We start from the raw sequence: 12,548 nt of genomic DNA on the forward strand, positions 1-12,548 counted from the left end.
GATCTGTCCTGGAGTGTCAACACAAGGGGGCTTGTGAAGAAGGCGCAGCAGAGACTGTATTTTTTGAGAATACTAAGGAAAAACCATCTTCCGCAGAAACTGCTGCTTGCCTTCTATCACTGTGCCATTGAGAGCGTGCTTACTTATGGCTTATGTGTGTGGTACGGAAGCTGTACTACCCAGGACAGGATGGGGTTGCGCAGGGTTGTTAAGGCAGCAGAGAGCATTGTTGGCTGCCCACTCTCCACCTTAGAGCAGATTTATGCCACAAGGTGCCATAGGAAGGCACTGGACATAGTAAAAGATCCATCGCATCCTGGTCACTGTCTCTTCGAGCTCTTGCCGTCGGGACGGAGATACAGGACGATGAAGACAAGAACGAGCCGTCTTAAGAACAGCTTCTTCTCCAGAGCGATCTCGGCCCTGAATGGGAAGCCTGGACTTTGAAAGTCATCAAATCTCCTTTGCTGTATTTTACTATATTTTTAAATTACTGTTTTTATGGAGCAGCCAAGTAATTTCGTTGTCCCCGAAGGGGGCAATGACAATAAAGATATTATTATTATTATTATTATTATTATTATTATTATTATATCTGCTGTTGCTCTTCCCATTTAACCAACTTCGATTTCAATGCTCCTTCAGCCTAACCTATCTCTACTATTCTCCCAAGTTATTTAGGTTGTAAACCTACCTTGAATTGAACCACACAATCAACCACTAATGATTAGTATTGTCCCTCCAAACAAAAACAAAAACAAAATAACTTTGGTTCACACCATGAATCAAAATATAGTTTCTCAAATAATAACATAATATGCAATATAATAAATATGGCAATCTTCAATAAACATTCAAGGAAATTTCACAGTTAAGTAATCATCCAGCTTCCTTAGACAACCAATCTGCTACTATAGTTCCTGTTGAAGTGTTGGATCTCAAGAAATCAATATTCCATTACAGTACTTTTCTTTTTGAGACAGTTTTGTAAGAAAATATATGAACACACATAGATAATATAACTGACGTATCGTAGGAAAGAAACAGAGTCAGTTTGTCAACTAGAAATATGTTTGGAATTCACACAACATTAACTGAGGATGCTACAATGTCCCGTGTATGTAACCTGAATGACATAAGAAAGGCACAGAACATGAAGGCCTTTAATTGCAGTTAACCCAAGCTATGTTTGGAAGGTATGCAGAACACAACTCTCTATTTAGCAGGAAAACCCTCAACGAAATGGGATAGCAAGATGGAAGTTACAGGCAAGAAAGCAATGATGCAATTTTAGGGCAACACAGTCTAGGAGAGTCTCTCAATAAAAGTCATAAAGAAGGATCAAATAGGTGAGAAGCACATACCACTACAGTCATAAAGTCACTGTTTATTATATTCAGACAGTGACATTCAGTACCAATGAAGTACGGAGTAGAACAAGATAACAGCCTCAAAATTGTGCACGTTTAGCTTTTCAATCCTCTAACTGTTCTAATGCAAATATTTTCCTTGCAGACTACAAGCAACACAGTAAATCTAGTAACCACAACCACCTTCTTCAAAAATACTTCATTATAATTATAACAAATTTAGTTTCAGCAGTATGTCAAGTCAAATCTTAGTCCTTTCTGTGCTGGTTTTAATCTTCTATTTCAGTAGTTATATAAGCAAGAATTGAAAATTATTTACAAGTTACACAGCAGCACAGTCAACACATGGTGCATAGGCCCAAACTAAGATCATAAATACACTAGAATATTATTGGAACACTGAAACCTCAAAACCGGAATGTTCAGAACTTCATAGCCAAGTCACAAATAGAATCCATTTGTTAAAAACACACCCACAATCTAATTCAGTGACACCCACAAGCTCACTATCTTTTATGAATCTATCAGCTGCATATTGTTCTGTGAACCACCCAGAGACCTCTGGGTATAGGGCAATAAGTAAGTAAGTAAGCAAGCAAGCAAGCAAGCAAGCAAGCAAGCAAACAAACAAACAAACAAATAATATACAGCACAAAACTATGCTGTCTACTCAAAATTAAGTCCAGCTAAATTCAGAGGGACTTACTCCCTGGAAAGTATTGTAGAATTTATATCTTTATATCTTAGACCTGGGGTGCTAGATGCCCTGCCAAAGCAGCAGTTTGTGCAAAGTTCACATGGAAGAGACAAAGTATGGTACACATAACTTATCTGATGTGAATGAGTTCAAACAGAGATTTCACACTGTGCTATCTGCATGGATATTGTGGAGGAATTGATCATGTCCTTATTCTTTTATAGAAATTGGTTTCAAAGATATCAGACCTAAGCAAATACTGATAAATTATGGAAATATATCTGCCTGCCTTTAGCATTACAACCCTTAAATTGATAATCTCTGCATTAAAAGAGAGAAAACCAGCTTCTAAATTATCTGCACAAATAAGTTTATCCATTAATTTTCTGGACACAAACCAACCAGTATTTGATCTCTTTGATGATGTATACAAGAATCAAACTTCAAGTCTCATTCCAAATGCAAGTCCTGATTCTGCAAAGCATCTATCCTAAAAACAAACCATACTTTTCATAGCAAATTTTATACAGCACACAAATTATATGCAAGTATTGTTATTCCATATGTTACTGGATAATATTAAATGCTGTTTCAGCCAAGCCTCCAAAGGACTGATTTAGTGAAACTCATACAGATGAAAAAAGTTTGAATACCACCAAAGCGTTTCCTCCAGTTTTATCAAAAAGTCAACTTATAACAAAAAGCAACAAAATCATCTGGCTAATTTTCAGTGCTGTAATTCTTTAAAGAACAACTAAGTATTTCCCTCATTTTCTTCTGGAGCTGAAATGTGAGCATTGCTTTAGATCAAATAGTGAAGATTCATATATTCCATTGACTATACTTACCGGTGGACATAATGCAGCTGATGTACAGAATCAATTGCTACTACCATTTCAGCCAAATAAAAGCGAGCCATTTCTTCAGGTAACCGGTCCTCAAACTTACTAAGCAAGGTAAGCAGATCACCACCCACATAATAATCCATTACCAGGTACTAGGAAAAAAGAAAACAGAAGGCACTTATAACAAATTTAGAAAGGCAAATATGCGAAAAGCACAACAGAACTAGGGCAGGAAATACCAGTGCTGTGACAGTAATTGTGCTTTTCCTATTGCGGAACTACTGCATTCTATTCTATAGTAGAAAGAGGGTATTTTAAGTTCTGTAATGCTGGGGCAACCTTGAAACTGTATTGCTATGGCAGCAGTGTCTCTTATGGAACTGCAGCATTTTTTTCTCTTCCCAATTGCAAGGGAAGATAGTAGAACACACCAGCCACATACTTTAAACATATGGTGTGTATCCACCTTTAGTGTTGCAGCTCGAGTCCTCTGGAATCAGTTACCAGTTGAAATTAGACAAGCCACCTAGCGGCTTGATCCTTAGGCAGCTACTTAAGAAGCTTCTGTTTAAGAAGTCTTATCCAGAAGTAGGACCTAGTCAATTTATGAAATATTAAGTTCATTCTAGAAATAGTTTTATTGCTTTTAGAGTCCTTAGGAACAGTTTTATTGTTTTCAGAGCATATGTATTTTGTTTTGAGTTACATTTTCTCTTATTGTACACCACTCTGGTAGCTTCTGGCTTTGAAGCAGCTTATAAATTTGTAAAATAAATAAAGTTAAAAAATGAAGGAATTTTAAAGAGTACATTAAAGTAATACTCACTAAATAGTTTTCGTCCTGAAAGGCATAGTGCAATGTTGTAATCCATTGGTTATCTCCGTTCACTAACACATCCCTCTCTTCTCGAAAACAAGCTGTCTGGAGGGTAGAAAAATAATATTTTAGGTACTATTTCAAATAATGAAACAAATATATTTAGATAGATGCTTAGAAACACTGTAGGATTACAAGGAAGTCATCTCTCCTGCAGCCAAAGGTAATGATCTGATTACTAAGAGGTTGCATTAATCTTTAATACCAATGCAGACTCAATTTTTCTCCAGCTAAAATGGGGGAGGGAGCCATGGCCCTCCAGATGTTGTTGTACTCCCATGAGCCCCAGCCAGTGTTGCAAAAGGTCAGGGATGATGGGGGTTGTAGTCCACCAACACCTGGAGGAACACACTTTCCCCAACCCTGAACTAAACCATCACTTAAACACAGCAAAGTTGTGCTAACCATAGGAAAGCAATTTGGGGCTGGCTATGAATAATATCACAACTTTTTTTTACTTCTCACCTGCTGACAGTTAAGGTGGCTATGAATTATGATAAGGTGGGATCCCTGAATGATTGCTACTGCTGCCATCATAATATTAGCTTACCTACACTTAAGGCTGGTAGGGGATGGGGTTTTGAACTCCATAAAGAGAGGAGCATAAGATTGTAAACTGTGCCTCCCATACCTCCTTATCAATCAAGAGGTTTATTTGTGCACAGCGTCTATGAAATCAGCACAAGACCCAAAATTCCATCCAATGGAATTTCTGTCAAGGCTCCATGTATGGTATAGATTTTCTGCCTAGTATGCTTAAACGTCAAATATTAAAGTTACTGTATACAGATATGTACTAATATGAAACCAGCAGTATAATGAGAATGCTCAAGTTTTTTATACACTTTGTACAACATTAAGATCCATGCTGAGTCAAAAGAAAAGTCTAACTGGTCCAGTAACCTACTTTCCACAGCAGCCAACCAGATTCTTTCAAGGAAGCCCACAACCAAGCTGTGAGAAGGCACTTGCTCTCCCATAGCACACCTTCTCTCAGCAACTAGTATTTAGTTGCACAAATATGGAGATTCCATCAACAGCCAATGATAGACCTGTGCTTCATGAAATATAACAGCTTTAACTCCCCAGAAATATATCCAACTTGTGGAAGCATAGTTGCCTTTCTCAAACATCAACCCATCAACCCACAGCCCTCTACCATGGCAAGCTGCCTTTGAAACTGGGGAAATTGTGATACTATATGGGTGGCAGCTGTTCAAAGTTTTTTGTGTTTTTTAAAAAGCAAGTTAACAATTCAACAGAGCAAAAACAAATAAATTTTGAAAGCCCAATACTGTAGTACAATGTTTACTCAGCCGAGGGATGCAATCCTAAAGACTCCTCATAGGCATAAGGCACAGACGAACAGAATGTGACTTACTGCCAAGTAAACAGTCGTTGGATTGCACTACAACTAGCTCTTTGGATCCTGACCTTTGGCATGCAATACCCAAAAGGCTAAACTTGCTACATCCAGTTGTTTCAGGCTTCTATTTTTAACTAGAAGCAAAAGCAGTATTTTTTTTCTAAAATAATACTAACTACCATTCAGAGTTGTGGAATGAACTACAGTATACATGAGGGAATTGAGCTGCATTTTTGCATCCCACTGTTTATATTTGGATGGAGTCTAAATATCTGAACTGCCAATTTTCATTAGTTATAGAATCTACCATGGTCTGGAAGGGATGCCATTCGACATGTTAAAACTTTGTGTATGTGTGTGTAGCTATGGAGTGTGTGTTTTCTTCATGTGTGTTTGTACCCAGGCCCCCCGCAACTAGGCATTTAATCATGGCATTTTATTATAAAAATATCATGCATATTATTACTTGCATCTAAAAAATATTAGCAGTGCTTTTTTGAGTTACTAGCTGCATTGGCAGGTCACAGCAAACTAGTTAATGGTCTACTGTGAACCTACAAATGGCTCCTCATTAACTCATCACCAAGTGTGTGGGAGAAACAAATGGCAACCCCTAGTTTAGCACTATGTCCAAACTGCAGATTGTGGTTATTTCAGTGCAAACAAACTGCTGGGTGAAGCCATGGTTTGTACTTGGCCATTGCTGGCATGCAGCCCCAAGAATATTGCCCCTGAACTCTCAGGCTGAGAAACATTCCCCAACACTGAGCAAGGGGAGGATCCAAGCAGGAATAGTATCTGCATCCACAGTTAAATATAGTTCACCATGATGTGGCAATGAAGCCACTAGGTCCTCATCATTATTTAAACTCGGAGGCATTTTAGATTTCAAAAAATTAACAATTGTGGTATGTAAAAAATAAAGCTAAATAGAGATAGCTTTCTAAGGGAATGTATCATAACAGAGTTGGTTTGAAAACAACCTTCCCCTTAAACTAAGGCTATTTATAGCCTATGAACTATTTTCTCTATGCAAGCTTCTCTTCCCACAAGTTCTGCTGGTTGGAATTCTTGACATCCATTGCATCTTGAGAGAAACTAACTATAGTTTCCCTCTCTCCTTCTGCTATCTGCCTAGATATTATAATGGTAGAACACAAGCTTTCACAAAGGAGGTTCACTTCCTGGCATTTCCAGTTAAAGAATAAGCTGGGCGGGGGGAAAGTTCTGCCTGAGAAAGCTGTTACTAGCCAGAAAAGACAATATTGGACTAGTCTGATGCAGTCTAAGGCAACTGTATATGCACATATGTTGATATCATTTGGTTATGGAACAAGGGAAATACTGGAATTATAAGTGTGACACTCAGGTTTTAAATTCCTTTTTTACTTATAACACACAAGTAATAAATGCTATTGTGATGGGATGAAGAGCTGCTTGTGTGTAAATTGCAAGTCCCTCAGAGTTTGAACAGGTTCTCAAACCTCTGCCTGTGACGGAGCCCCTCCAGCATGGCTGCGTCAATCGCTAGCAGAATCCGAAAGTGGTTGCTTTCGGAAACGTTTCCAACATAAAAGCTCCTTAACGGAAACACGTCTTCTGGACTCTCTGCGTGACAGTTTCCGGCGAGGAACAGGTGTCCCTATAGGAGGTCCTGAGACCTCCCCACTGTTTTCGCTGGAAGCATCTCTGAGCCATTCCTCCGACTCTCCTTCCCTTGACGTTCCTGTTCGCCCCCTACTGGTTCCCTCTTCAGGTGTTACGTCTCTCTCTACCTCAGAGAGCCTTGGCACCTCCTGTCCTGCCGATGGCAGTTCCCTGACATCCACCTCCCCTCCAGGGCCCCCTTCACCCCCTCCCGTCTCCTCCCCTACGGGTTGTGAGGAGGTAAAACCCCGGAAAGAACCTTCCTCATCGTCTGAAGTTTCGAACACCTTTCTCCACTTGTTGTGGTTCCTAGTCTCTCGGTACTCCTCATCATCTGAGTCCGTTCCTTCTTCCAACTCCGACTCCGCGAATCCTTCCAGTTCCTCTTCCTCGTCTGTGGTGCCGAAATACTCCCTCCTAAACCTTGCTACCGGCTGTGGTTTCCTCGGGAATCTTTGGTGGAACGTTTCTGTTAAAACCTCGTCATTGACCTCCTCTGCAGTCACCCAGGTGTTTTCTGACTCCGGTTCCCCTTCCCACGCCACTAAATACTCCACCTGATTGCCCTTCCACCTGGAATCGAGGATTTCCGCTACATGGTTACTGCTTTCCCTCTCTTCCAAGACCGGTCCCCTGGTGTGCTCCCCTTCACCTCCCCCCTTGTACGGTGACAGTAACGACCTGTGGAACACTGGGTGCAATTTCATGTGGCTGGGTAACCGGAGTTTGAAAGCCACTGGGTTGACCTGCTGAATGACCTCAAAGGGTCCCAATCTCTTGGGTCTTAATTTTTTACAACCCCCTTTGAACGGCAACCCTTGGGTGGACAGCCACACCTGATTCCCCACCCTTATTGTTTCACCTTCCCTTCTGTTCTTGTCTGCCTGCTTCTTATATTGTGCCTTGGCCCTTTCTAAGTTGAGCTGAAGCTGACGATGGATCGCTTCCATCTCTTCTACAAAATGTTCGGCCGCTGGGACGCTCCATCTCTCGCCTCCCTCCCCTGGGAATGCCCTGGGGTGACACCCGTAATTGGCCAAAAAGGGGCTCATTCCTGTGGACACATGCTCCGCATTGTTGTAGGCAAATTCTGCCAGCGCCAGCTTTTCGACCCAATCATTCTCTCTGTCATTGACATAACACCTCAGATATTGTTGGAGGATGCCATTTGCTCTTTCCGCCTGCCCGTTGGTTTCAGGGTGCCGGGCAGTCGAAAAATTGACTTCCACGTGCAGCAAGCTCATGAGCTTCCTCCAGAACCTGGAAGTAAATTGTTTGCCGCGGTCTGAGATCACCCTCAAGGGGGCGCCGTGCAGCCGGAAGATGTGTTCTACAAACAACTTCGCTGTTTCTTCCGCTGTGACTGCATGTGAACATGCTACAAAGTGGCACATCTTAGTTAACAGGTCCACTACTACCATAATGGCCGTTTTCCCCTTGGATTTGGGCAGATCCGTCATAAAATCTATTGATACCGCCTCCCAAGGCCGTTCTGGCGTGGGTAATGGTTCTAATAACCCTGCCGGCGCCCTTCTTTCCCCCTTGGCCCTCTGGCATTGGTCACACCCTCTTACATACTCCTTTACATCTTCCCTCACCTTGGGCCACCAAAATTCCCTGGTGACCATCCACATGGTCTTGTGTTGTCCAAAATGTCCCGCCGTGGGACTATCATGCAACTGCTTGAGTACCCTCCCTCTCAATTCACCTTCTGGTATATACAGTGCCCCTTTGTAATACAATGCCCCGTTTCTTTCCTCAAAACCCTCCGGGCTCTCACCCTCTCCCCTGAGACCTCTGAGTTTATTTTGGGCATATTCGTCATTTTCCGTTTCCTCTACCAGTTCTCGTCTCCCCACCAGCGCCGCCCCACACACCCAGCGGTCCTCAGGAATGACATGTATTTCTTCGATTGCCCCCTCCCCCTCCAAATACTCTGGTTTGCGTGAGAGAGCGTCCGCCCTGACGTTCTCTGGGCCTGGTACATAACAAATCTCGAAGTGGAATTTGGAAAATTCCTGTGCCCATCTCACTTGTCGTTGGTTGAGTACTCGAGCTGTTCTCCAATACTCCAAATTCTTGTGGTCGGTGCACACTTGCACCTTGTGTTGTGCCCCAATCAATAAATGTCTCCACCTCCGGAACGCTTCGTGAATGGCGAGTAGTTCCCTGTCATACACCGTGTAGTTCCGCTCGGACTTATTCAGCTTCCTCGAGAAAAAGGCACACGGTCTCCACTCCGCCGTATTTCTTCCCGGCTGAAGAAGTACCGCCCCTACCGCTCTGTCTGACGCGTCTGTTTCCACTCTCATGGGCTTCTGTAGGTCCACATGCAGAAGTTGTTCTTCCGAGGCGAAAGCCCTTTTCAGTTCTTCAAAAGCTCGCTCTGCCTCCGCCGTCCAAACAAATTTCTTCTTGCTACTGAGGCAGTCGGTGATGGGCGTCGTCAAGTGTGCAAAGTTCTTAATGAACTTCCGATAAAAGTTCCCAAACCCCAGGAATCTTTGCACATCCTTCTTGGTCTTCGGTGTCTTCCATTCCAGCACCGCCTGGACCTTGCCTGGATCCATGGCCAATCCTTTGTCTGACAAGCGGTACCCCAGGAATTCCACCTCCTTGGCATGAAACTGGCACTTCTCCAGTTTCACCCACAGCTGATTGGCTTGCAGCCGGCCCAACACTTCTCTCACGTCCCTCACATGCTGCTCTTCATCTTCGGAATACACCAACACGTCATCCAAAAAGGCCACACAATTCTTGTAAAGTAACGGTCCCAAGACGTGATTGATAAAACTTTGAAAGCATGCGGAGCCGGCTTGGAGACCGAAGGGCATTACGAGGTATTCAAATGCTCCCAAAGGGGTGAACATGGTGGTCTTCCATTCATCCCCCTTCCTTATGCGTATCAGATTGTACGCCCCCCGCAGGTCCAGTTTTGTAAAAATCTTCCCCTTCCTCACCCTGGTCAGAATGTCATCAATTCGGGGCATAGGAAAAGCCAGGGGTTCCGACACGGCATTTAGGGCCCTGAAGTCAACTACAAGCCTCGGCTTATCTGTGTTTTTTTTGTCCACAAAAAACACTGGGCTGCCCCCCACCGCTCGGGACTCTCTGATGAAACCTCGCTTCAGGTTTTTGTCAATGAACTCCCTCAGCTCCTGCATCTCCCTGTCTGACATGGCGTACAGCTTGCCCACTGGGAGTTGAGCCCCAGGGAGTAGGTTGATTTGACAGTCAAAGGGTCTATGCGGCGGCAGTTTGTCCGCTTCTCTTTCGCTAAATACGTTGCTCAGATCTGCATATTGCGGAGGCACCTCCCCTTTATTCATTACCTCCATCCCAGCTAGGGTGAGCCTGGCTCCCCCTGGATCCTTCCCCTGTTTGCAGTGTTCTAGGCAATGCGCTGACCCAAAGGAGACCACCCTCTGATGCCAGCCCACTAGAGGATCGTGTAGTGCCAGCCAGCTCATCCCCAAAATGATGGGGGCTCCTCCCAAGGTGGCCACATTAAACGCTATCCTCTCGGTGTGCCTTGCCACCCTCATTATCATGGGGACTGTCTGTTGGTTCACTTCTCCTCCCAACAACTCTCTGCCATCAATCGTGGTCACCTGCAGGGGTTTACTTAAGGGGAGGGTTTGTATTTGGTGCTCCGCTGCGAACTCCTTACTCATGAAATTACAGGAGCTGCCTGAGTCCAGAAGGGCCTTGATCTGTAGGGGGTGTCCGTTTGGCAGCTCTAGCAACACCTCTATCACTAGAGCAGGTCTGGGAGGTTCTGGTGAGGGCACTTTCACTGCTTTTGAGCCTGGCTGCTGTGCCCCGACGGCAGCCAGGCGTTGGCTTTTACTTGCTCCTTGCTTTCCTCCTCCTCTCCCCCAACAGCTCCTGCCATGCCTTGCCATTCCTTTCTCCGTGGACAGACTCTGGCAAAGTGTCCTGGCTGTTGGCAGAGATAACATTTCTTGGCGCTCTTTCCCTCCTTCTTCCGCCCTTCACCGATGTTTGAAACTGCGCGCGCCCGCGCTGTTCCCACTTCCATCGGCTCTGCCGGCGGGAAAGGCTGCTCTGGAATGTCTGGAATGCGGAGCTCCCTCCAACGTTCTCCTTTCCCCTCCCGCTTCTCCAAAGCCCTCGCTTCCTGGCGCGCTCCTATGGCCAGCGCAGATTTAGTCAGCTGGTCCATAGACTCCGCTCTGGGGGTCCGGGAAAGTTCATCTTTTAAGGACGAAGAGAGTCCTTCTTCGAAAAGCATCTGAATGGGCTCCGCAGACAGGTCCCACCCCAATCTATGAATCAACATAGTGAACTCAGTCCAGTACTCACGGACAGTCCGGTTCCCCTGTTTGCAAGCCATTAACTGCCTTCGCACCCCGCCCTGCTCAATGTCGCTGGAAAACATCAGGTCCATGGCACGAAAAAACTTCCTTGTGTCCTTTAGGATCTCATTATTTGCTGCCATCAAGGGTCTAACCCAGTCCTTCGCCCCTGATTCGAGATGGCTAATTACAAAAGCCACTCGCGATTCCTCATCAGGGAAGTCATCAAATTGCAGATTGAGAGCGTATTGCATCTCTGTCCTAAAAGCATGATAGTTTCTGGGGTCCCCCCCAAATTTCTGCACCAATCCTGGCATCTTTCTGGTGAGCGGGGTGGCTTTCTCCTTCCCCCTCTCTGCATCCTGAGCCCTCCTCTCTTCCAGCCTCGCCGTCTGCAAGGCAAGCTGGATTTCCAACGTCCTGTACCTTTCTTCCAGGCTCGGACCTCCTCCAGCTGCCCCTGCTTCTCCGGTTCCTGCTGGTTCGCTCATGATGCCTCTCCCTGGCACAAGCTAGCTTTCGGTGACTTTCGGATTGCTGTGATGGGATGAAGAGCTGCTTGTGTGTAAATTGCAAGTCCCTCAGAGTTTGAACAGGTTCTCAGACCTCTGCCTGTGACGGAGCCCCTCCAGCATGGCTGCGTCAATCGCTAGCAGAATCCGAAAGTGGTTGCTTTCGGAAACGTTTCCAACATAAAAGCTCCTTAACGGAAACACGTCTTCTGGACTCTCTGCGTGACAGTTTCCGGCGAGGAACAGGTGTCCCTATAGGAGGTCCTGAGACCTCCCCACTGTTTTCGCTGGAAGCATCTCTGAGCCATTCCTCCGACTCTCCTTCCCTTGACGTTCCTGTTCGCCCCCTACTGGTTCCCTCTTCAGGTGTTACGTCTCTCTCTACCTCAGAGAGCCTTGGCACCTCCTGTCCTGCCGATGGCAGTTCCCTGACAGCTATTTATAAAGTATAAGGAGTTTCCATCAACCATTACTAATATCTGTCACTTAAGGAACAAAATCCAAATAGACCGCAAAATACTACTGGTACACTGATATAAATAAGGATCTGTACACAGGGGGCACACTCTTGGGCACTGTAGATGTATCTCAATCTAGTAATATGACCAAAGTGTATAGACCAATATGCTTAATGCTGAGATCCAGTCACAGAAACTCTTGGGCACATACAGATTATGGCATATTGTTCCCAGCAAGGGACCTATGCCTGGAAGCCTGGTTCTGCAAACAGAACTAGATTATTTCTAAACACAGAACTGTGTGCAAATTGTATATATGCCTAGTAGCTTTTAAGGTACTCTGTAAACACATTTTGGGGTTTCTCTGGTTGCAGAATCCATATCAAAACATCTTAGCAGACCAAAATCTGTATTTTAAAAGTTAGACATCAAAACTTGAAGGAAAGATCTTAAATCA

At 44.5% G+C, this 12,548-nt stretch overlaps 1 protein-coding gene across 6 annotated transcripts in view; it reads right to left on the reverse strand.

The window, feature by feature from the left end:
• The window catches only part of CDC42BPA (CDC42 binding protein kinase alpha), a 153,627-nt gene that overhangs the window by 94,506 nt on the left and 46,573 nt on the right, over nt 1-12,548 (reverse strand). For all 6 annotated transcript variants that reach the window (XM_083434380.1, XM_083434379.1, XM_083434378.1 and 3 more), the window contains exons 4-5: nt 3,739-3,834; nt 2,916-3,064 (exon numbers count right to left, since the gene is read on the reverse strand). In XM_083434380.1, the coding sequence (XP_083290506.1) occupies nt 2,916-3,064; nt 3,739-3,834 (245 nt within the window). The remainder of the gene's footprint in view (nt 1-2,915; nt 3,065-3,738; nt 3,835-12,548) is intronic.

This window comes from Podarcis tiliguerta (assembly GCF_965153285.1).
Source record: "Podarcis tiliguerta genome assembly, chromosome: 3".
Taxonomy (NCBI): domain Eukaryota; kingdom Metazoa; phylum Chordata; class Lepidosauria; order Squamata; family Lacertidae; genus Podarcis; species Podarcis tiliguerta.